The following is a 22902-nucleotide window of genomic DNA, read 5'->3' on the forward strand; positions in this document are numbered from 1 at the left end:
TTCATTAAGCCTGAAATCTGAAGATGCATAGAAGAAGTTGCTTACTCATGGGCAAAAATAATCGTCTACGTTGAGGCAATGAGGATTGAGGGGCCTTAGAGGATCCAACTCTCCAGCTGTTGAGGGCGTGTAGCACAGAGTGAGAAGCAGTCAAACTCCACACCAGGGTGGAAATAATAATAATAATAATAATAATAATAATAATAATAATAATAATAATAATAATAATAATAATAATAATAATAATAATAATAATAATAATAATAATAATAATAATAATAATCCTTTAGTGGTATGTTAGCGAAATTTTAACCATAAGATCTGATAATCTTAGATACAACCGTTAGATCAAGGGAAATCACTCAAACCTTCATTCCACCACTGCTATACCATTCTATCTCCCCTCTCCCCTGCCATTGCTCAACTCGGTAGATGTCTTCGCCTTCCAGCATCCCGTCCTCATCAAACACCTTGAAGGCCTCCGTTAGTTCACATCCCTCTTCTCTCTCTCTCTCTCTCTCTCTCTCTCTCCCCCCGTGTGTTCTTCCTCGTCTCCGTCTTCTCTGGTATCGTATCTCCGGCTTCTCAGATCTACTATTCTTGGAGCTAATTATCAGGTGATAGTGAGTTTTAGAAGGAGTTGAAGCTCTGGTAAACGAAGTATCAATAGCGTATTCATTTCCTGAAGTTCTTTCTCGTTTATTCGTTATTTATTTTTATTTTTTTTTTTGGTGAAACGTTTATTCATTCTTACAAGGATAGAAATGCTATTTCTCTTCTGTAATTCTTGGTACGAGATCAAACAATGGTGTAGGCGTCGGATCAACGTGAAGCTAGCATAGGAACAGAAGTAGGAGAAATTGATGATGATAATGGAATGAATCTCATCAAGTTTGTACAAAGGGATTAGAGGTAAGTGGAATAGAAAAGACTACAAGCGTCTCGATGGTTCTCATCGTTCACGTTGTCGGAAGATCCGTGTAGTGGAGCTTGCTTCCTCTGCTTCCGAAGACGGAGTTTGGCAGCACCAAGACCAGATTCAGAACCAAGGTGGTGGTCGGAGGCGATTCTGGCGAATCAAAGTGACGCCCAAGGTCAAGTTTTTCACCGGCATAAACTGACTAAAGAAATTCTTCGGCGTCTATGACGGTCAAAGTACGAGGGCAAAGGAGACCGTGAAGCGACGGTATTAAACAGGTTTTGTAAGACCTCACCACATTAATAGATGAGATTTTGTTTATTTCATTCAAGGTTAAAATCCTACTAGCATACATTATTTCTAGTTAATGCGCTAGCATACTTGTCCTCTTCCCTTAAAAGTAATAATCTCAATGGAAATATTATATTTAGACATTTTTATCCACGTAAAAGGGAAAATTTGTACCAAAAAGACAAAAAAAAAAAATGGGAAAATGAAAAATCTCAACTATCCTTCTCACAGGACTCAAAAATCTCTGTTGCTCTTCTCCTCGCTCTTACCTTTCTGCCTCCATCCACTTTAATGGCGTCCGCTAGCGCTTTAACTGCTCAGATTTCGAACTTGCACAGTATCAATGACCGGAAAAGCGCTACTAGCGTATCCTCAATCTCCTTCTGTAAGTCTTCTTCTCATGTTCTCTTCTGCTTTAAGCTGTACCTGATTTTTTTTTCTTTGTAACATTTAGCAATTCGATTTGACCTTTAATTAGCGAATTCTGATATTAAATTAGGGTTAGGCTGATTGACAAATGAAATTCAATTCTTACTTGGAAATACAGCGTATCCTCTTAGGTGTAAACAAGAATCATGGACGGTGAAATCTTGCCGGAAAATATCAGTCTCTGGAATCTCCATTAACCATGTAATGAAACTTGAACTTTCATGAAGTTTGAACCGTGAAATCAGCCGTCTTCCCCTTTTCTGTCTATCTTTTCCGGCATCCTGAAACCTTAATCTGTTAAACCTTGAACCTAAAGTCTGAACCTCACCTTCAAATAACCCTATGCGTGAATATAGAACTTAAACCAACTCCGAAAGGCAGTAGCAAATTTCTTTTGGGTTGATAATCTGGAAAGTTTGGAAATGGTTATGCCGTTCAAAGGAGAAAGGAGGACTAGGATTTTGTGATTCATTCCTTCACAACGAAGCTTTGGAGATATGATATTTTATATGATCTTTTCACACCATCAAAATTGGCGGAAATCTTGAAGATCAAATTACCATTATTTCCTCAAAGAGACCGGTCAGTATGGGGTGCTGCTAAAAAATGTTGTCTACTCAGTTAAGAGTTCTTACCATCTACTTTCCAATCAACTAGATCAAGAGCAGTTGGCTTATGCCGCTTCATCTACTTGAGGTCATCTTGGAATTCCATTCCATCTCAGATACGGAAATACATTTGAAACAATCATACTTACCCAAAGATTCAACTATTTCTATGGAGGGCTCATCTCGGGTTTGGCTATTGCCTATGACCTCAGACAACGTAATCTGCTTGTTCCTCTCCAATGTAGCAGGTGTGGTGAAACCGAAACAATATCTCACATATTGTTAGGTTACCGATTTGCGAGATCGGTTTGGTTTGGTTTGGCAGTCATCTTGGTTATGTTGTTCCCACAGTGAGTGAACCATGCCTTGAAACTTGGAGTTCATAGCTAGAGGTTTTTTCATCAACAAGGGAAAAAAAACCAGTCGTGAAATTGTATCTCAATGATATTTTATCTGCTGGTTTTTATGGCTTCACAAAGTGATTTGGTCTTTCGCCCGCTCAATATGATATCCTGAGGAAGTGATTCGAGCATCTACCAAGGCCTATTGTGAGTTTCAAATTGCATCAGTGAAACCCCATTCTACAACTGCTCCAATATCTTCTTGTGACCAGTCATCTATAGCTCATACTTGGACTCCTCCACTTGTGGATTTCGTGAAGATTACTTGTGATGCTTGCATGCTTCCAGGGATTGATAAAGTAGGCCTTTCATTGGACAAAATCATCTTGGAAATCCATTATTTGTAGTTTCTAGTCCAAACAAGTTTATCTCTCCTGTTAATGGTGAAGAACTGGTGATAAGATCAGCTATGTTGGAATCTATCTCTGAAGGTCATGAAAAGATTATTGTTGAATTTGACAATAAGGGTGTGATCGTTTATCTTCAACAAAACTCCTCTAGCAGTCCTTTGAAGATACGGCCGATCCTAGAAGATATCCAGATTTTGGTTTGGCTGAACAAAATTGCTGACTTCTTGGCTAGGAGGGCATTTTCGGTAACGTGTATGATGGTTTGGCCCATATCAAATCCATGGATCCTGGAGAGGTGTTGATGGGGACATCAAAACGTACAACCGAAGGAAGAAGAAGACCCAACCTTCTTTGTGGTTGGAGGATTAGAAGAAGAAGAAAGAAGAAGAAAAAAAAAAAAAAAAAAAAAAGGAAGGCTCGATCCAGCCTTCCCAGCGCTGGATCGAGTCCTCTCCTTCCTTTCTTTGCCAAGATTGTGTGGCCCCCACCAAATCTGATATGTTAGTAGTTTTAATTCCTAGGTTTGCCAAGATTGTGTGGCCCCCACCAAATCTGATATGTTAGTAGTTTTATTTCCTAGGATTTTGTTTATTTAGGTCATTGAGTTAAGTAGGAAACTAAATAACACTCCTATTTGTTTTTTTAGGAAACTTCTTTATTTCTGAGATTATGGTCCTAGATTAGCCTTTTTTTTCTTTTTAGTAATTATCCTATTATTTATGTAAGGCCATTGGCCACAATGGGAGGAATGAAAGTTGTTAAAAAGAAAAAGGCAAAGCCAGCGTCCCTCTCTGCCTCTCACGATCTCCTCTCATTCTTGGTCTCTCTCTCTTTTCTCACTCTCGTCCTCTCTCTTTCTCGACTCTCTCTATTATCTCGACTTTCATCTCTCTCTTTTGTTGTTTCTGTCTTCTCTGTTGCTGTTGCACTATTGCAGCCATTATTCACAGTAACTGGAGATCACCTCCATTGAATAAACCCCACCTGGGTTGCTGCTGAGCACTACATCATCAAGTTGGACCTTATTTCCTTGTCAAATAAGGTGGACTGCACCTCTGTTTTGGAAGACTTCGGCTTCTCCATTTCTTTTCAGATCGGGACAGCAAGAAGGTAAGTAAAACCCCCCTGTTCCACATCCATTGACTGCCTATTATCCCCATTACCTTCCCCACTGAAATCTGAAATTAATCGCTGTTTATCAAGCCATCTATTTTCTGCTGAAACCTAAAATTAATCCCTACTGTTTTACCTTATTAGTTGACTGATTTCAGAGAACTGCGCGGGTTGCTTATTGTGCTTATTGTCTTGATTGATGTGTGCTAAACCTAACACATATTTGCTGCCATGTTCACTTCCCCATACCCCCATTTGACGTTTGGGTAGTTTAAGTGTTTTTTTATGCTTAGATTATTATTGACCAAAATTGCCCTATTAATTAGTCTATTATCTTGCATGTTAAATCTGTACTTTGCTGAGCAACTTTGAACCCAACCCAATTTAAGACCTATTGAGTATTCCTAAACCCAACCCAATTCAAGACCTATTAAGTATTCCTTACTCTAGTGGATTGACCCCTTGTAGGAAACCTAGTTTCCTAGGCACCCTCCCTACATCATCTTGGTATCAGAGCCAGGTTTTGTTTAGGTTTAGGGTAATTAGGTACTGTTGTCCCTTGTTTACATGTCTTACCTTTTGAGGTCTAGTCTCCGTCATCATCTGTCCGTGGTCGAGTCTGAGCTAAGAGAGCGATACCATAGATTAGAGGACACCCTTTTCTTTCTTAAGTTGGCGGGACCAAATAGCATTGGACATTATTCCCTCCAAATGCATATACTTGAGAGGGAGATTTCTGACTTCAAGATTGAGAGGGCTAACTACCTGTCTCAATTGGAGACTCTGAGTAGACCTTGAGTCTTTGGTAGCAACCATACCATTGGCTGCCCATCTCCTTATGTCCACTCGTAGTGGTAGAGCATACCAGGATATGTCTGACCCCCTTAGCACCTCCACCCAATCTGAGCAACTGGCTGAATTCATGAAAGCCGTTCAAGCCATACAAGAGACACAAGTTGTCCATCTCCAAGCCCTTACCGATAAGTTGGCTGCCCTCGAGACAAGTGCCCAAAATCCTGATAGACGGCAAGGCCGTAACACAACTGGGACTAAACCTAAGGGCAGATGCCCTAACCCTGAGGAAGTAAACGAAAATAACCAAACTGATGGTTATGACCAGATAGGGGATAACTTCCAAGGCCTAAGGCATGGTAGGGATCAGGGTAGGGGTCGAGGCCCACCACCAAGACGCCAAACCCAATATGGAGATGATGAGGATTATGAGCATCATGATAGGGGCTTTGATGTCAGACGGATGATTAAGGTAGATGCCTCTACCTACGATGGTCAAATTGATGCTAGGATCCTTCTGGATTTGATCAAGCAGATGGATAGGTACTTCGATTTCTACGATATGCCAGAGGAAGTCCGCTACCGATTTGCTAAGTTCAAACTTATTGGAGCTGCCTAGGACTTCTGGACAAACCTATAGTACCAGGAGGACCACCTAGGACTTAAGCCAATCACCACCTGGGTAGAAATACAAGAGCGGCTCAAGAGGGAATTTTTGCCCATCACTTATAGGCCCCAGTTGTTGAATGAAATGAATACCCTGAAGCAAGGGAAGTTGACTGTGACCGAATACATGAGCAAGTTCAATGAATTGAAAATTAGAAGCCGTATTTGGGAGGATGTTGAGCAGACACTATCCAGATTCCTTACCGGGCTCAACTCCGAAATTCAGTCTCGTATGGCACCCCACCTGGTGCGAGACGTTCCACAGGCTTTCAGGATAGCCCTTGAGGTGGAATCCTCCATGAGACTTATTCTCAGAGGAAGAGCTTCCAAGCTGGGGAGTCCCAATTTAGAAAACCACCCCAATGCTCAACTGGATTCCCAAAACCCCTTGCTGCACCACAACGGCAATTTGACAACAAGGGTAAAGGAATTTTGAGAGAAGCACCCAAGAGTAGTGGACAACAACAGTGCTTCAAGTGTTGTGGGTTTGGTCACTTCTCTAGAGAGTGTCCCAATAGGAATCTTTATATAGGAGAGCAGACCCTTGAAGAAAGTGACCAAGAGTGTTTTCAGGACCATGAGTATGAGGACCATAGACCAGATGAGACCATATCTGATGAGGACACCGAGGAGGCCGGTGACCTCAAGCTCGGCATTGTGCGTTGCATGGTCTCACAACCTAAGAGTAGCGATGATTGGCGACGAACTAATATTTTCATCACTTACACATGTCATCAGGGCAAGAACTGCCGCATCGCCATAAACAGCGGGAGTTGCATGAATGTGGTCGCCCAGACCGCTGTTGCATGAATGTGGTCGCCAAGCCTTACAAGGTTGCTTGGGTTGATCAGTCCACCATTCTCGTTAATCTGAGGTGTTTAGTTCCCCTACACTTTGCAGGGTATAAGGATCGAGTGTGGTGTCATGTCCTAGAGATGGATGTTGCCCACATCATTCTAGGTAGACCCTGGCTATATGACCGGGATGTCACCAATTACGGGAAGTCTAACACTTATGTCTTTGAGTTCAAAGGGAAGAAGATCAGACTGACCCCCAGTGCCCCTAGAGAAGTTAGGGTTCCAGAACACAAGGGAAGTACATCCAAACACACCCCCACCAAAACACTCAACATTTTAAATCAACAACAATTTGAAGAAGAGTGTCACGAGTCAGGGGTGATTTATGCTCTAGTTGCCGTGCAGAGTAATATCGATAGGTCACGCTTATTCACTGAGGCTCCTAGAGAAGTGCAACCCTTGTTGAGGAAATTCGAGAGGTTATTCCCTGAGGAGCTACCTGATGAGTTACCGCCTATGCGTAACATCCAGCACGCTATTGACTTAGTTCCAAGATCCTCTCTCCCGAACTTACCCCATTACCGAATGAATCCCAAAGAACATGCCGAACTCAAACGGCAAGTGGATGAACTGTTGCAGAAGGGATTCATTAGGGAAAGCCTTAGCCCGTGTGCTGTACCTGCCTTGCTCACGCCAAAGAAAGATGGCACCTGGCGTATGTGTGTTGATAGTAGGGTCATCAATAAGATCACCATCAAGTATAGGTCCCCTATCCCTAGGCTTGATGACATGTTGGATATGATGGCCAACTCTTCGATCTTTTCGAAGATTGATCTCAAGAGCGGGTACCACCAGATTAGGGTTAGGCCTGGAGATGAGTGGAAGACAGCCTTCAAGACGAAGGATGGCCTCTTTGAGTGGTTAGTTATGCCTTTTGGCTTGTCAAATGCACCTAGCACCTTCATGAGGATAATGAATCAAGTGCTTCAACCATTCATTGGCAAGTTCCTCGTGGTTTACTTTAATGACATCCTCATCTATAGTAAGACCCCGTCTTCCCACTTGGATCACTTACAGAAGGTTTTTCATGTGCTCTTACAAGAGAAACTCTATGTCAACCTCAAGAAGTGCACCTTCATGAGTGATCAAGTCATCTTCCTGAGATTTGTTGTGTCAGCTCAGGGAGTATCTGCTGACCCTGAGAAAGTGAGAGCGATTGTAGAGTGGCCTAAGCCAACTAACATTCATGAGGTACGAAGCTTTCATGGTTTAGCCACTTTCTACAGAAGATTCATTTACCGGTTTAGTTCCATTATGTCTCCTATCACCGATTGCATGAAAAAGGAGTTTCAATGGACTAAGAGTGCTACAAAGGCCTTTAATGAGATTAAAAAGCTTATGACTGAAGCTCCAGTCCTGCGCCTCCCAGATTTCTCTAAGGTCTTCGAAGTGAATTGTGATGCATCTGGTATTGGGATAGGTGGTGTCCTAGGATAAAAGGGCCACCCTATTGCTTATTTTAGTGAGAAGCTTAATGAAGCTAGGCAACGATATTCCACATACAAGGAATTCTATGCGGTTGTCCAATCACTACGCTATTGGCGACATTACCTTTTACTGCAAGAATTCGTGCTATTCTCTGACCACCAAGCTCTGAGGTACCTGAGTGCTCAAAAGAAACTTAACCAGAAGCATGCCAAGTGGGTTGAGTTTCTCCAAGAGTACACTTTTGTACTCAAGCATAGACCTGGTGTCGAGAAACAGTTGTAGATGCATTGAGCCGGGTGAACATGTTCCTCATTCGCACCAATGCTAGGAGTCGGGCTAGTGTGCTACTCCAGGCAATGAGTGTGGAGGTTGTAGGGTTCGAGCGAGTCAAGGACCAATACCCCACCTGTCCTGATTTTAGTGAACCGTTCACTTCCTTGAATGAAGGCAACCCAGTCAACTGCTCGGACTACCTACTTAGGGAGGGCTTTCTTTTTAAAGGAAGCAAGTTGTGCATTCCCAAGACTTCACTCCGAGATTTCCTGATCTGGGAATTGCATGTTGGGGGAGTCGTTGGCCACTTCGGTCGCGATAAGACCATCACCCTCATTGAGGACCGATTCTTTTGGCCAAGACTAAAGAGGGATGTTGCTAGAGTTGTGAGTCAGTGCAGGACATACCAGACTGCCAAACAACAAAAGCAAAACACGGGTTTGTACACTCCCCTACTCGTTCCCCATTCCCCTTGGCAGGACCTTAGCATGGACTTCGTGCTTGGTCTACCAAGAACTTCGAGAGGCCATGATTCTGTTTATGTGGTTGTGGACCGCTTCTCGAAGATGGCCCATTTCATCCCATGCTCTAAGACCTCCAATGCATCCATAGTAGCCAAACTTTTCTTTAATGAGGTTGTTAAGTACCATGGGTTACCCCTCACCATAGTGTCCGATAGGGATGTTAAGTTCACTAGTCATTTTTGGAGGACCCTATGGCAGATGATGGGCACGAAGCTCTGTTTCTCCTCCGCTTTCCACCCTCAGACCAATGGTCAGACCGAGGTTGTCAATAGGAGCTTAGGGAATTTATTGCGTTGCCTCATAGGAGAACACCTTACCAGTTTGGATCGAGTCCTTAGCCAGGCTGAGTTTGCATATAATAGTTCTAAGAACCGTACCACTGGTCTGTCCCCCTTTGAGATATGTTCAGGATACCGGCCTCGGGCACCCATAGACCTTATCCTAGTCGTGTCTAGTTCCAGGACCTCCCAGTCAGCCGAATCTTTTGCTCAGCATATACATGATTTGCATGCAGGTATAAGAAGACAGATAGCACTGAGCAATGAGCAATACAAATCGAAGGCAGATGTGCACAGAAGGCTACAAGAGTTTCAAGAGGGCAATATGGTGATGGTAAGAATCAAGCCGCAACGTTTTGTTAGGGGAAAAGCGAGCAAGCTACATGCTCGTAGCATAGGTCCGTTCAAGGTACCCAAGAGGATAGGTGCCAATGTGTATGTTCTTGATCTGCCAGCTAGCATGGAGATCAGTAATATTTTCAATGTTGAAGTCCTAGTCTCATACCATGGTACCTCTACCTTTTCCCCTTTCTATCCTGATGACCTTGAAGACTTCCCCTTCAACATTGATGAGACTTCTGAGCCAAGCCAACCACTTCCCCCCACCTCATTTACCACCTGTGCCTAAGGTCACGAGAAGAACTGAAGAAGTTGAGGAAATCCTTGATGAGAGGATTGTGTCCACACACACTGGAGGTTCTAGAGAGATCTTGGTCAAGTGGCATGAACGTCCGGAAATTGACAACACCTGGATCACAATGCAAGAAGTCCAACAACTCAACCCAGACCTACTTGAGTATTACATGAGCTTTAATTCACCGGAGGTGAATTCTTCCAAGCCGGGAAGAGTTGATGGGGACATCAAGACGTACAGCCGAAGGAAGAAGAAGACCCAACCTTCTTTGTGGTTGGAGGATTAGAAGAAGAAGAAAGAAGAAAAAAAAGAAAAGGAAGGCTCGATCCAGCCTTCCCAGTGCTGGATCGAGTCCTCTCCTTCCTTTCTTTGCCAAGATTGTGTGGCCCCCACCAAATCTGATATGTTAGTAGTTTATTTCCTTGGATTTTATTTATTTAGGTCATTGCGTTAAGTAGGAAACTAAATAACACTCCTACTTGTTTTTTTAGGAAACTTCTTTATTTCTGAGATTATGTTCCTAGATTAGCCTTTTCTTTTTAGTAATTATCCTATTATTTATGTAAGGCCATTGGCCACAATGGGAGGAATGAAAGTTGTTGAAAAAAAAAAGGCAAAGCCAACGTCCCTCTCTCCCTCTCACGATCTCCTCTCATTCTTGGTCTCTCTCTCTTTTCTCACGATCTCCTCTCATTCTTGGTCTCTCTCTCTTTTCTCACTCTCGTCCTCTCTTTCTCGACTCTCTCTATTATCTCGACTTTCATTTCTCTCTTTTGTTGTTTTTGTCTTCTCTGTTGCTGTTGCATTATTGCAGCCATTGTTCACAATAACTGGAGATCACCTCCATTGAATAAACCCCACCTGGGTTGCTGCTGAGCACTACATCATCAAGTTGGACCTTATTTCCTCGTCAAATGAGGTGGACTGCACCTCTGTTTTGGAGGACTTCGGCTTCTCCATTTCTTCTCAGATCGGGACAGCAAGAAGGTAAGTAAAACCCCCCCTGTTCCACATCCATTGACTGCCTATTATTCCCATTATCTTCCCCACTGAAATCTGAAATTAATCTCTGTTTATCAAGCCATCTATTTTCTGCTGAAACCTGAAATTAATCCTTGCTGTTTTACCTTATTAGTTGACTGATTTCAGAGAACTGTGCAGGTTGCTTATTATGCTTAGTGTCTTGATTGATGTGTGCTAAACCTAACTCATATTTGCTGCCGTGTTCCCTTCCCCATACCCCCATTTGACGCTTGGGTAGTTTAAGTGTTTTTTCATGCTTAGATTATTATTGACCAAAGCTGCCCTGTTAATTAGTCTATTATCTTGCATGTTAAATCTGTACTTTGCTGAGCAACTGTGAACCCAACCCAATTCAAGACCTATTGAGTATTCCTTACTCTAGTGGATTGACCCCTTGTAGGAAACCTAGTTGCCTAGGCACCCTCCCTACATCAAGTGTAATCCCCCACAACCCATGAGTTCTTCATTTTAATCATAAATAAAGTGTTCTATTTACCAAAATAAAAATGGAGAACTTAAACAATAAAAATGTCATTGGAGAAATGCTGCTGGAATGTTGTTGTCTCCCGCCGGAACTTGAACCTAAAATGCTCAAGTTCTAGGTGAGAAGCTTGGTTCATATCATTCTACCTTTCTTCCATTCTTCTTCATCTTGTCCACCATCAAATCAGATTAGTACTTTCTGGTTTTCTGTTCTGTTCTGTTCTTTAGCATACCTTACTTGCTGGAATTTCAATTTTTCTTTTGTTTTAGTCTGAGATTTCAAATCAGACTTCTGATTTAGCAATCGGATTATATTCTGAACACACCTGTTTTCAACATTTGATCTAGTTTCTGTTTTCTTAGTGTCCTACTTCGAGTTGGATTCTTGGTTCTACCCTATTCTAAGATTAGATTTGATTTTCTGTTTCAGATTAACATCCTAGACTCTAGTACCATTGCCGAATTCTAATACTGCTTTGAGGCACTTTAAATCATTGATTTGAGATCATTAAATTCTGCCATTGGTATTCATTTCTGGAGTTCAGTTTCAAGTATCCTATTTTGTGTAGGATACCATCATAACTTCATATCAGACCCTTGGATCTGGACCAGACTTTTAAGGCTTTATTGCTTTTCCTTATGCCAACCTTCAATCAGAATATAAGGCCCATCTGAGCTTTTGATTAGTCTATTGAAATTCTTTCAATTCTGGTCATTACTTATTCAGTGTGATTCTGGTTTGTGAACTTAGTGTCTGAACCTAATCCTATAGGCTTCTTGAAACCCATCATTGGTTCTCCAAAATATGAAAGGAGACTATTCAACAGAATTGGCAACTTGTTCGGGTCAACCTTTGTTTGGGCAGGTGTAGCAAGCTTATGGTTCTTAGTATCAGTATTATAGAAGCCTTTGTTATGTAGTTTGATGGGGTTCTAAACTTCTAATAAAAAAGAGATATATGGTTTATGAGGAGAATTCGGAGAAAGGAGAGAGAGGAGGTTGGAGGGAGACGAGGGAAGAAGGAACATGTGTTTTGGTTCAGGCATGTGAATGTTTGAAGGAAAATTGATTCGGTTATCAAAGGGGAAAAAAGAAAAGGAGAGAAGTGATTCAATGTGACATTGTGCAAAATTTTAAGTATCCAGCATTTGTAGATATAGTACGTCCCGAGAATTCAAACCTTAGCCCACTTGAGTTTTCTGAAATCCTGAACCAAATTTGACCAATGGATTGGGTTGGTTCAGTCAGGTTCTTGTTGAGTCAATTCCAAGTTGAATGCCTGATTAGAGGTCCCTTAATTTTATGATGATTGGATCTTTCTAGAAAGGGTAGCTTTAATTGCCTCTTAAGGAACTTATTATTGTTTGCTATCTACTTCCCCGGTTCCCTTTTCGTATGCTTCATTTTAATGCTGAATCCTGAGATTGATGTCGCTCTACTAGACAGACTGAAGGCCAAATCCAATGTTACATTCTTAAAAGGGCTAATTATCACTGTCCCAAAGGGCTAAAGATGAATTGTCACTGTGCATATAGAAGCGTGCAACCAACAATGACCTTGTTGATGTTGTCTGATGCTTTAGAAAATATAATTACATTTGTTGTTTCTGACATTTTTGCAGGGGATTTGGTTTGTTTATTTGTTATTGCCAAGCCTGCTTTAGAATAGGATTTGGGTGGTCAACCTACTGTTTTCTTCTTTAATACCTTGGAAGCTTTGCCATACGATCTAGGTTTCTGCATTTTTGTGGTTTGCAATTCGTCCACCGCTATGTTTTTTCCCCTTTATAGTTCAGATAATTTCATCAAGGCAATATGCTCCTAGAGCTTAAAGTTCTTTATGGTTTTAACGTAGCCATACTTTTGATTTTGTATATCAAGCAATGGCGGAAGAATAGAATTTTTCAATGCCCTTCGATTTTATACCTTTTTGAAATTGATTTGATTATTACTTTATCCAAGGATGCATGTTTTTAGGTTCTGTTTGTGCTATCTGATAGAGACAATTGCAAATCCATTTCTTGTGGCTTCTTCTCCTTTTCAGGTAATAAACTAAACCCTAACACTGGTCCAATTGGTATACCAGCATTATCCTGGCCTGGAAGTAAAAGATCTCGTAACCCAAAAAATTTTCGGGTTTACAGTTTATTTGGAGGAAAGAAGGATAATGATGATGGCCAATCAAAGGTAAATCTAGCTACACTTCTTTTTTAGTTTTTTTTTTTTTTTTTTTTTTGGATCAGCGAACTTCTTTTTTAGTTGATTCATGGTTTCCTTCATCTGCATTTCAGACATTTCCATTTATCAGTACTCTTCGAACATGCACAAGTATTTAATCATGGTATGACGAGTTTCATGTCATTCCTTTGTGTGCTTTCCACTTTAAAGTTCTTGTATAGATATTGGACTCCAATTTTCACCTATGCTGCAGTAATTTGTGTGAGGCAACCAAAATTTTTTTTTGAGGTGATGATGCAAGGACACTTCCATGGACCGGCCCAAACCCGTTGAGGGGCCAGATGGAGATGAACCGGGCCCAATTTCTTTTTGGGTCCAGTAGGTTATTTTAGTTTATTTGTTTGGTTATTGTTTATTTAGATTTATCTTGATACCTTCTTTTTTAGTTTAGGCTAAGTAGTGATAGAGTTAGAGTCAAGTTTAATTTCTGTCTTAAATTACAATTAGGAGTCTTTATTTATCTCTTTAAGATGAATGGATTTTATGTGAGTTGTGCCGGATTGGAACGAGAACATGGTCGTATGACCTCTGCTCTCTCTTCTGTTAATTTTTTCTTTATCCTTATTTGTTCTGAAGTTTTTTTTTTTTTTTTTTTGGATGAATTGGTTTGTTCTGAAGTTTGATTTCATCGCTCTCCTTACTTCTTTGTAATGTAAAGCTGAGTTGGACAAGTCAAACCAGCTCACAACTGCAGGATTTTTAAACCAAAGAACAACCACAGTCCAGCCTAATAGTAGAACAGTAAATCAGAATAGGAGAGAGATCAGGTCAGAAAACAAACAAGCTATCAATTCTAATAACTAGGGTTCCTTAGGTAAAATCAGCAAGCAGGTCAAGGGGACCTAACAGGGACTGGTATAGGCCGCACGCAGTCCAACTAACATGAACAATACTTTAGAGGAGCTTAGTAACCAGAACAGACCAGGAAACTCCTTCCGATTTCAGGTTTTGCTGCAGAGATGCACTACAGGACAAAATCTTGGTGATTTTATATATCTTCAGACCAGAGGGTCCAAAAGGGCTGGGAACCAGGTCCAATTTCCCTCTGTATGGGGGGCTTCTTAGATCCAAAACTCAGCCCAAACTGATGGCTGGTTTTGGCCTGGGCAGATTCTGAAAAACTCTCACAGAACCTTCTAATTTTCTGGACAGAATTGGAATTTGAGTACCTGATTGGATGATTAGCAACTGAGTACTTGATAATACCTTGAAGTAAAGAAGAACACTTGAAGAAGATGATCCTCCTGGGCTTCCCACCTCAAGGAGTTGTTGGATCAAACACCAACCCTTCACTGTGATCTACACAGCAGTTTCTCACAGAGAAGCAGCAGTAGCAGCATAGTTTTTTTTTTTTCATAAAATCGTGGGAGGCTTATGGAGCCTCCTAGCTTTATTTATAACTTTGATGGGAGAGATTACAAAGTAGAAACTCTAGTAGTTACTAAAACTGGAATTAGAAACTAACAAAATAGAAAGTCTAATAGTTACTAAAACTGAAATTAGAAACTAAGAATTTAGAAACTAACTGAAGACAGAAACTACCGAAATCGAAGCTATATCCCATCAATCAAAATCGTGGCCCTTAATTACCCTGGCCGACTCCCTTCTTTCTCCTCCTTTCATAAGTCCTCATAGCTGCATCACTTTGTTATTACTCATTGTTTTATCTCTCTTGCTATTAATTCTTAAACTAGGACTTCTCTCTGTTTTCTGTGGCACAACTGAATGGAGTTTCATGCCATAAAAATCCTCTAATACCCATCCAGTGGTTCTGAAACTTTGAGTGAAGGACCCTCTACCCCAGGCGACCTGATACCTAGGATTTTGTCCCCCAAAATCTCTCCTGTTGTGAGAGGTTCAGACCTGAAACTTTTCTTCCTGTGCTTATGCTGGTTTTGAGTTGCAGAAGACTATAGTTGCTTGTAATGGAACCTACTACTGCTGCTGCCACTTACATCCAGTAGGGCTTTGGGTTTCGACTCTTGTCCCAAAGTCGCAGGGTCAACTACCCTCTAAGGAAGGACTTTTCTCCTTTGAAAGCTACTGATTTTTTGTGCCTCTGTTGTGTCCAGACTCCAGAGATAGGACACGATACCCTCCTTTTCCCCCTTTTTACGATATAACAACTTGAGGCCTATTCACATCTTTGCCCTCTCTTTTTAGTTAATTCAGTCTTATCATTTGATCTAAATATATTCTAAGTCTGCTCGGCTACATTAATTCATATTCCACATTATATCATATATTGTTGAACTCCCATTAGACTCATCCAATTTCTGATTTAATTACAAAATTGCCATCACTTTTTGTGCTTGGATTTTAATGTCCATTTGGGCCCATAAGCGGTCCAAGTTGGGTTTTTGAACTCCCCAGATCCGCATCAGGTGATTTTAGGCATCATTGTATTCAAACTATATTACAAAAGAGTTGGGGGGGGGGGGGAAGAGAATTTGCTTTTTGATGACTATTCCACACTGTTGGAAGTAGATGAGGAGGAAAAAAGGAAAAGAGAAACAAAAATGAAGGTTATCAAATTCAGCCACAATTTGATGCTTTTATCATTGTTGTTAAGGTGTCGCTTAAGTGCGCGTCTTGTATGCTTTGCGTTTGGACCCTCTCCAATGTCTTAGGTCACCTAGATACCGTGAGAACTACGTTTTGTTTTTATGGTCAATTGATACAGGACTCAAGAGGGCTTTATAGGTTTTGCCAATTTTTCAGGTGCATCATATATTTAGGATTTGAATGGTAGAGTTGCATTGATGCGTACAACTGCATTATCATTTCTATATTAAATATAGTCAGAGACTGCATGCCTAGGTAGGCACCATGAGGGGGACATCAGCCCAGCTCTCAGGGATTTCAGAGTGTACCAGAGATGACGTCACAGAGGCCAGCCCAGTTCACCTTCTATCTGGTTGGATGATGAATTGACGATTGAGAACCACCATGGGACCCACATTGAGTGTCAATTTTTCTGTTTGTGGACAAGAAATTTGAGTTCTGAAATTTACCTTTGACAACTACAACATGGGCCCCACTTGGACAGCCAACGCAAGAGTTGAGTACATCGAGAATTCTGCATATTTGATTCCTTTTCTTTTTCTTAGAAAGTAGGGTAGGATCTTTTATTTATTATTTCCTAAGTTGGTAAATCAGATTATGATTTTTTTACTATTTCTTTCCTAGTTTATTGGATTTGATTAGGAGTCTTTTTAGTTAGTAAATCAGAATAGGACTCTTTATTATTTCTTTCCTACTTTGTTGGATATGATTAGGATTCCTTTTTCTTTTGTCCTTTAATAGTTTGTACTTCGTAAGGCCTACGGCCAAAAGGATTGTTAATGAAAATAAAATAAATATCAGAAAATGTGTTCTTGGACCCTCCCATTGTGGAGCCTCTTCTTCCCGCCCCCCCCAAAAAAAAAAGGTGGATGCTTCTTCCTCTCTCTTTCTCTCTCTGCAGTAAGGTAAGATCCCATCCCCCCCCCCTTCTTTCCCTCACCTTCTTTTCACTCTCCTCTCTCTCTCTTTGTCTCTTATATTTCTGTCCTATTACTGAATCAGCACGATCCCCACCCCCCAAACGATTTCGTTCTCAACCCCTTTTTCCCTTGACTTCAACATAAATTAATTGTATCTCTATTTTATCAATTTTCTCCACATTGGGTGTTGTGTCTTGTTATTGGTGGCTTGTTGAGTTGTTGCATTTAGCTGTGGTTTCTTTTATTGATTGTTGCTACTATGTTATTTTGTTTGTCTTTATGTTTATCATGTATGTTGCTGCCCCTCGCTACTCAGTCCAATCCTAAGCCTTACACCGTCTAAGTTTAGCCTACCTAGTCAGTCCTTGTAGGAGCCCAAGTCTCTAGATAATCCCGTCACCTAGGAACCCTCCAAAGCCTTGGGTCAACATGGTAGTTGGGCTCAAAGAGTCAGAATCTCATCTTAACCTGCCTGTTGAAATGGTCCTTGCACATTCCCCTCAGCTCCCTCCCCTTGGACCCTACAAAAAAAATTGGGAACTTTGTTTTGATTCCCCACTCCAACCCCACTTTTTTTTTTTTTTTTTTTTTTTTGGGGGGGTGGGGTGGTGGGGTTGAAAATGAATGATGAAGGAACTTGTAATATGAGGTATGGTATGGAATGAAATAGATTTCGAGTTTCTGCTATATTATTCTTTTTCTCTTTGGCATCCTGTTTTTCCCCATCATAACAAAGAAATGTATGACCCCATACCTCAAGAATGTGTTGCGACTTGTGTTTATGCTATGGATGGTTTATTTATTTGCCATTATTTGTTTGAAATATCTATATGATCCATACCGTTTCTTTTAGGGGTATTATATTGGATTATGATATGCTATTTTTAGTTAAGAGAGTGAATTTTTTTGTACAAATATTATTATTTTGAATGCCCCTTGACACCCTTATAAATCAATTTGGCTAGGGACCCACTAATGCAGGAGTAGATTACAAGAAACTACCCCAGCAATTTATAACCCCAAACAATACAAATAGGACTAGGAAACAAAGAAATAAGGCCATCAAAAAAAACCCCCAAGGATACAATACCCATATAGGAGCAAAACCAGTCCAAAACACAACCCGATAGGAGAGAGAAAGACCTGCTATAGAGCTGGAGAGAGGTGCGGCCAGGTCTGTAGGAGTCCGATTGAGCTGCACTCTTGGGCGTAGATAATCCCTAGGGAGGGTACAAAAACCCCCAATGTTGAGAGAATTCTGACGGCTGTGTGAAGTTACAAGCTTTCTTGATTTTCTGACCTAGGAGAAATAATCGCAGGCTTCAGGAGAGAGAATCAAATCTGGTTTGTAACTTGGACAGATCTGAACTTCTGAATACTCACAACAGTCATATACTTCAACAACATTAACTTTAGGATAAAATAGAAAGCTTTAAACAAGAAGAAACAAAGGGAAAAGTGGGGGAGGAGTGGCTATCTCGGCCCGGGCTTCTCACCCACAGCTGTCCCAGCTGTTCTAAGCAATTGACTGCAATTATTCTTTTTTCAAATCTGAAATTATGAGTACATAGGCTCTTCTATTTATAGAGGGCAGAATAGCAATCAAACTACTATTAGGAGCTAGTTTCCCAATAGGACTAGACACTCCTACTTCAACTTGGAGCTAGTTTCCTAATAGGACTAGACACTCCTACTACAACTAGGAATTCAAAATTTGACTAGGAATAATAAACCTTTGTGGAAAACATATAGAGTCCTAAGACAATTTGGACTCGACATACCACTTACTCAACTCGATGGGCCCAATGGCCCACTAATTAATTAAAACAACTACTAATTACTCCCCTAGCCGATGGGCCCAATTGGCCCTTATTTGTACTTAGCCACTCAAGTGGACCAAGTAGGGGTTCGGCTGGCTTCTTGGTCAGACCCTAGCCACTCAGGTGGACTAAGGCTGGACCCTTCTTCCTCTCATATTTCCTTCCATAATGTGGATCTACATCACCCGCCTCCAGCGACATCTGCTATTATGGTATCTTGTGTTCTTCTATACAAAAATTATAAAAATCTTCACCGGGTTGAGATGGAGAATAATGACAAAACATCCTTATAGTAGTCAATATTTTTTTGGGGAAATTAACCTTTCTGCTATGTTACTTGAATATAGGCAGGAATTTTAGGAAGTATGCAAAATCTATATGAAACTGTAAAGAAGGCACAGATGGTTGTTCAAGTTGAAGCAGTGCGTGTACAGAAAGAACTTGCTGCATGCATACTATTTCCAAACCCCTTTTTCATCTTAATGCTTTTGCTATTGGAATACTGAATTTTCCTTTTCATTTTTTTTTTCTCTCTTCTGCAGAACAGAGTTTGATGGTTACTGTGAAGGTGAACTAATAAAGGTATCCAATATTTTATCATGATTTAAAAATCGGTTCAAAGTTAGATCAATTGGCTCATGAATCAATGCCAGTTTAACTGTTAGGAGCTGAGATTGATCTTAATTTGCCCTATATCATCTCAGATTTGCAAATACTTGTCACCCTTCATCTTCTATCTCAGTTTTTCTTATTTTCTAAATGAAAGGTGCTTCTTTATCTTCCCATATTAGTGAATTGGGAGGTTGTAGTATCCAAAAGAGTAGAACATTGTTGTTATATTCATTTTTGTCTGAATTCCAAGATTTTCATTAGTGCTGAACAAACTTATTAACATCAGATTAACCCATTTTATGCTATTTTATCATTTAAACATAAAGAGAAGTATTTTAATAACACAAATTTGAGGCATTTGGCATTACTTTTTTCCTTTTTCTTTAAGGGACTCCACTCTTATCTATAGTCAAATTTTCTCTAGGTTACACTTTCTGGAAACCAGCAACCTGTACGCACTGAGATAACTGAGGCTGCAATGGAGCTAGGACCAGAAGTAAGTGAATATTTGTTTTGTTAAGCTGGTTATGCATTTCTTTCTTTCATTCTTTACAAAATTTATAATCTTGCTGGCTTTCCTGAGGTTCCTTATGCATTACTGAATAATCCTCATAACGATATGAACAATTGGACTCTCTCTGGAGATCCATGGTACAATCCACATCAAAAAAATATACCGTGACTCGTCACAAACTCAAAATGTATGAAATGATGAGGGGTGCACTTTGAAAGGTACGTTGACACAAAGTTTCAAAAGCTGCTAAGTCTTTTGCTTTTTCACATATTGTCTACTAGTTGTTTCTTTTAAATTGATAAAGGGCATAGTACATGATGCTCCCACTGCGGGGTCTGGAGAGGGTCATAATGTACACAACCTTACCCCTGCTTCGCAGAGTTGCTATTTCCCAACGTGAACCTGTGACCCCTAGGTCACAGTGGAGAAACCCTACCGTCGCGCCAAGGCCCACCCTCCCTTATTTTAAATTGATGAAGGATCAAATTTTCACCTTCCTGTAACCGTACAATTTAACACACTTAGAGCTGCTTGATCACATCTTTGGTTCAGATATTTGGGCTGTGGAACACCACTTCTGGCCTAATGGTTTAATAGTATATTTATCTGCTCCATGCGCTCTGTTCACTACTCAGGGTGTAATAGAACAACCCTAGATGATATAGAATCTGCTTAGGTTCATTTGTTTAATTTTGATGGTAGGATTCATTCTAGTTCCTATTGGAAGTGAAGTGAAATTAAAACTGCCCCCCTCTACCAAAAAAGGAAACTTTTGTAATCATTGCCAGCAGTGATTATAACTAAATCAAGTAAAATTTTACTTTACTTCTCAACCAAATTCATTGCACTTGAATGGGGGAATAACGATGCCATGAAAAGTTTAATTACCATATTTGGTAAGATTTTAATTTAAATGCAGAGTCATGATTCATGATTGTAAAAGTTTCCATTTTTATCTATTTTAATCTCATCTTTTCTCTTAATTTCCCTCTTGAAATTGTTTCAATTTGGATGTGTGAAACTTCATCTGAGATTCTGGGATAAATAAAGAATATACATTACATGCTATTGACTTCTGTCCTTACAAAAATAATAATGTAAGGATATTAATGATTTGAAAAAAATAAAAATGAATATACAATACATGCAAGTCGACATGATATGATTTTGTAGAGATGTGGAGATCATAGGACTTGGAGCCTGGTATGAAGGGTCTCTCAGTCATGAAATTATTTTTCTGATTGATATTGTTTATTTCTTTGACCCAATAAAGTATGAAATAAGAAAAAATAAAATAAAAATACTTAAAAAAAAGGGTTTTTCATAATATTCAGAAAATATTGTTTTTATAAAGTAATCAAACTAATGATTTCCGTTAGCTTTTGACAGTATTTAAAAATCTCAAAAACTGATAGTTGTCACGGTGTCTAGGCGACTCAAGGCGACACCAACATGGCAACCAAGGCATCCATGGCACCCATCTAGGCGACCAAGGCACCTGGACGTGTAGGCGACGCCTCGACAACTAAAGTTATATTTTTTAAGCTCTATCTTTATTTCCAGTCAAGTACCAATGCCTTGGCCAACTACTCCTGCATGCAACCCTAATCGGATTCAGAGCTCTTGAAATTTCATAACTGGTTGGTCGGCTAGTTTCAGATTCTCATGTACTTTTGTATATACTTGGTTGCATGATACTGGAAAGATCATTCATACTCTTTGTTTCTGATAAATATCACTCGTACCATCTAAAGTATGATGAAAATCTACCTACAAGCAAAAACATAATAACATTTGTCCACAGGCCACAGCTTTATCTTATGCTGTTAATGTAAAGTAAAGGGAAGCTCACTAAATGTTAATATTGCTTTAACCTCTTTTTTTCCCCCTGGGATGAATTACTTTATCCTGACTTGCTTCTCAGTTATATAGCTTAAACTGTGATTTGGGATCAAATGATATTAGGACGTAACATGCATCCTAATTGTGCATGCAGAAGCTCTAGCTCTTAGTTACAGAGGTATACAAGGATGCAAACCAGAAGAGGATAATCTTATTGGTTCTGTTTTCTATGAGGCTAAAGGATGTAATTCTGAAGGGAAGGAAGCCCCGCTGTCTACTTGGAGAGTTGACAAGAGTTAGAAATACGAAGGATTCTTGAAGGACTACACAAGCAAGACGATTAAGGATCAAAGCCACCACCATCTGGACTAATGCTGATGAGGTGCTAAATTTATTACAGCATGAGAGTACAAAACTGGCCGTGGGAGGTGTTTCCTTCTCTATTCAACTTCAAGAATTATCTTTAGGGAGAAGTTCTTCAAATTGGTAAAAAAGGTTTAGTGTTTTGTTCCTGTTGCCCACCATCTAACCAGAAAGGCTAGAAAGAACAGTATTTTGAATGCCGTATAAGATACTATTCCCTGTAATCTCCTTAAATGAATTTTCTCTTTTCTTATTAAAAAAATAAAATAAAATTGAAATCAGCCAGTGCCGATTCGGATCCCATTAACCTGCTCTTAAATCATTATGCCATAAAATTTTAGTTGTGAGCTTTTTAGTAACAAAATACTCCAAAAATTCTCATTTAGAAATATTATCGCGGGTATTCTACTCATTATATTCAAGTTAGTTAACCAAATGCTACAAGCAGTAGATATAAAAAGTATAGTTCTTCATTTTAAGAGTAAATCCCCTATTGAATTATCCTTGCAAACAGAAGGCACTCAAATTTTCAGACCCACACAAGAATCAACCTTACCAGAGAATAAATGCTAGACCGGTATTGGTGTGTACGTCCTCTGAAGAAGCATGGAGGATCAATTAGAATCACCAGTACAGAAAGCTAAATCAAACTCAACTTTAAGTATAAGGCTCAATTCCTGATGCTTATTGGAATTGAATCACTGAGATAAAGAATTCAACAAAAATGCCTTCTAGCCTCTCCCACCTATTTTAATGAAAACACGGGTAATTCACAGCTGTATGGATTCAAGCAATTTAATACCATGCGCCATCAAATGATCAAATCATCCACTCATTCTGATTTTTTCATATCTTCAACTTGCTGCCTATTAGTATTAGGATTTATATTATAATTTGTATACCATTTTTTCACGGAACAGGTTTTACCATAAAAGCATTTCTAAAAAATCTGGCCTACTG

General features: G+C 40.0%; 1 protein-coding gene across 14 annotated transcripts; it reads left to right on the forward strand.

Moving 5' to 3' along the window:
* Positions 1-1372: 1372 nt before the first annotated feature.
* On the forward strand, positions 1373-22223 carry LOC122080990 (nucleoid-associated protein At2g24020, chloroplastic-like). Of its 14 annotated transcripts, XR_006140967.1 has the most exons (8): positions 1373-1595; positions 13046-13112; positions 13213-13255; positions 13360-13409; positions 19159-19193; positions 19648-19719; positions 21169-21377; positions 21734-22223. XR_006140967.1 is itself a non-coding variant. In XM_042647900.1 (7 exons), the coding sequence occupies exons 1-7, from the start codon at positions 1554-1556 to the stop codon at positions 21740-21742; spliced, it is 318 nt and encodes a 105-aa protein (XP_042503834.1). In that variant the 5' UTR covers positions 1373-1553; the 3' UTR covers positions 21743-22223. The 14 variants fall into 14 exon arrangements, 8 of the variants coding, with proteins under 8 accessions (XP_042503834.1, XP_042503831.1, XP_042503829.1 ...); XM_042647900.1 differs by lacking the exon at positions 21169-21377; XM_042647897.1 differs by lacking the exons at positions 13046-13112; positions 21734-22223 and adding an exon at positions 10429-10550 and having other exon boundaries at positions 21169-21493.
* Positions 22224-22902: the final 679 nt, after the last annotated feature.

This window comes from Macadamia integrifolia, chromosome 6, assembly GCF_013358625.1.
Source record: "Macadamia integrifolia cultivar HAES 741 chromosome 6, SCU_Mint_v3, whole genome shotgun sequence".
Lineage (NCBI taxonomy): Eukaryota > Viridiplantae > Streptophyta > Magnoliopsida > Proteales > Proteaceae > Macadamia > Macadamia integrifolia.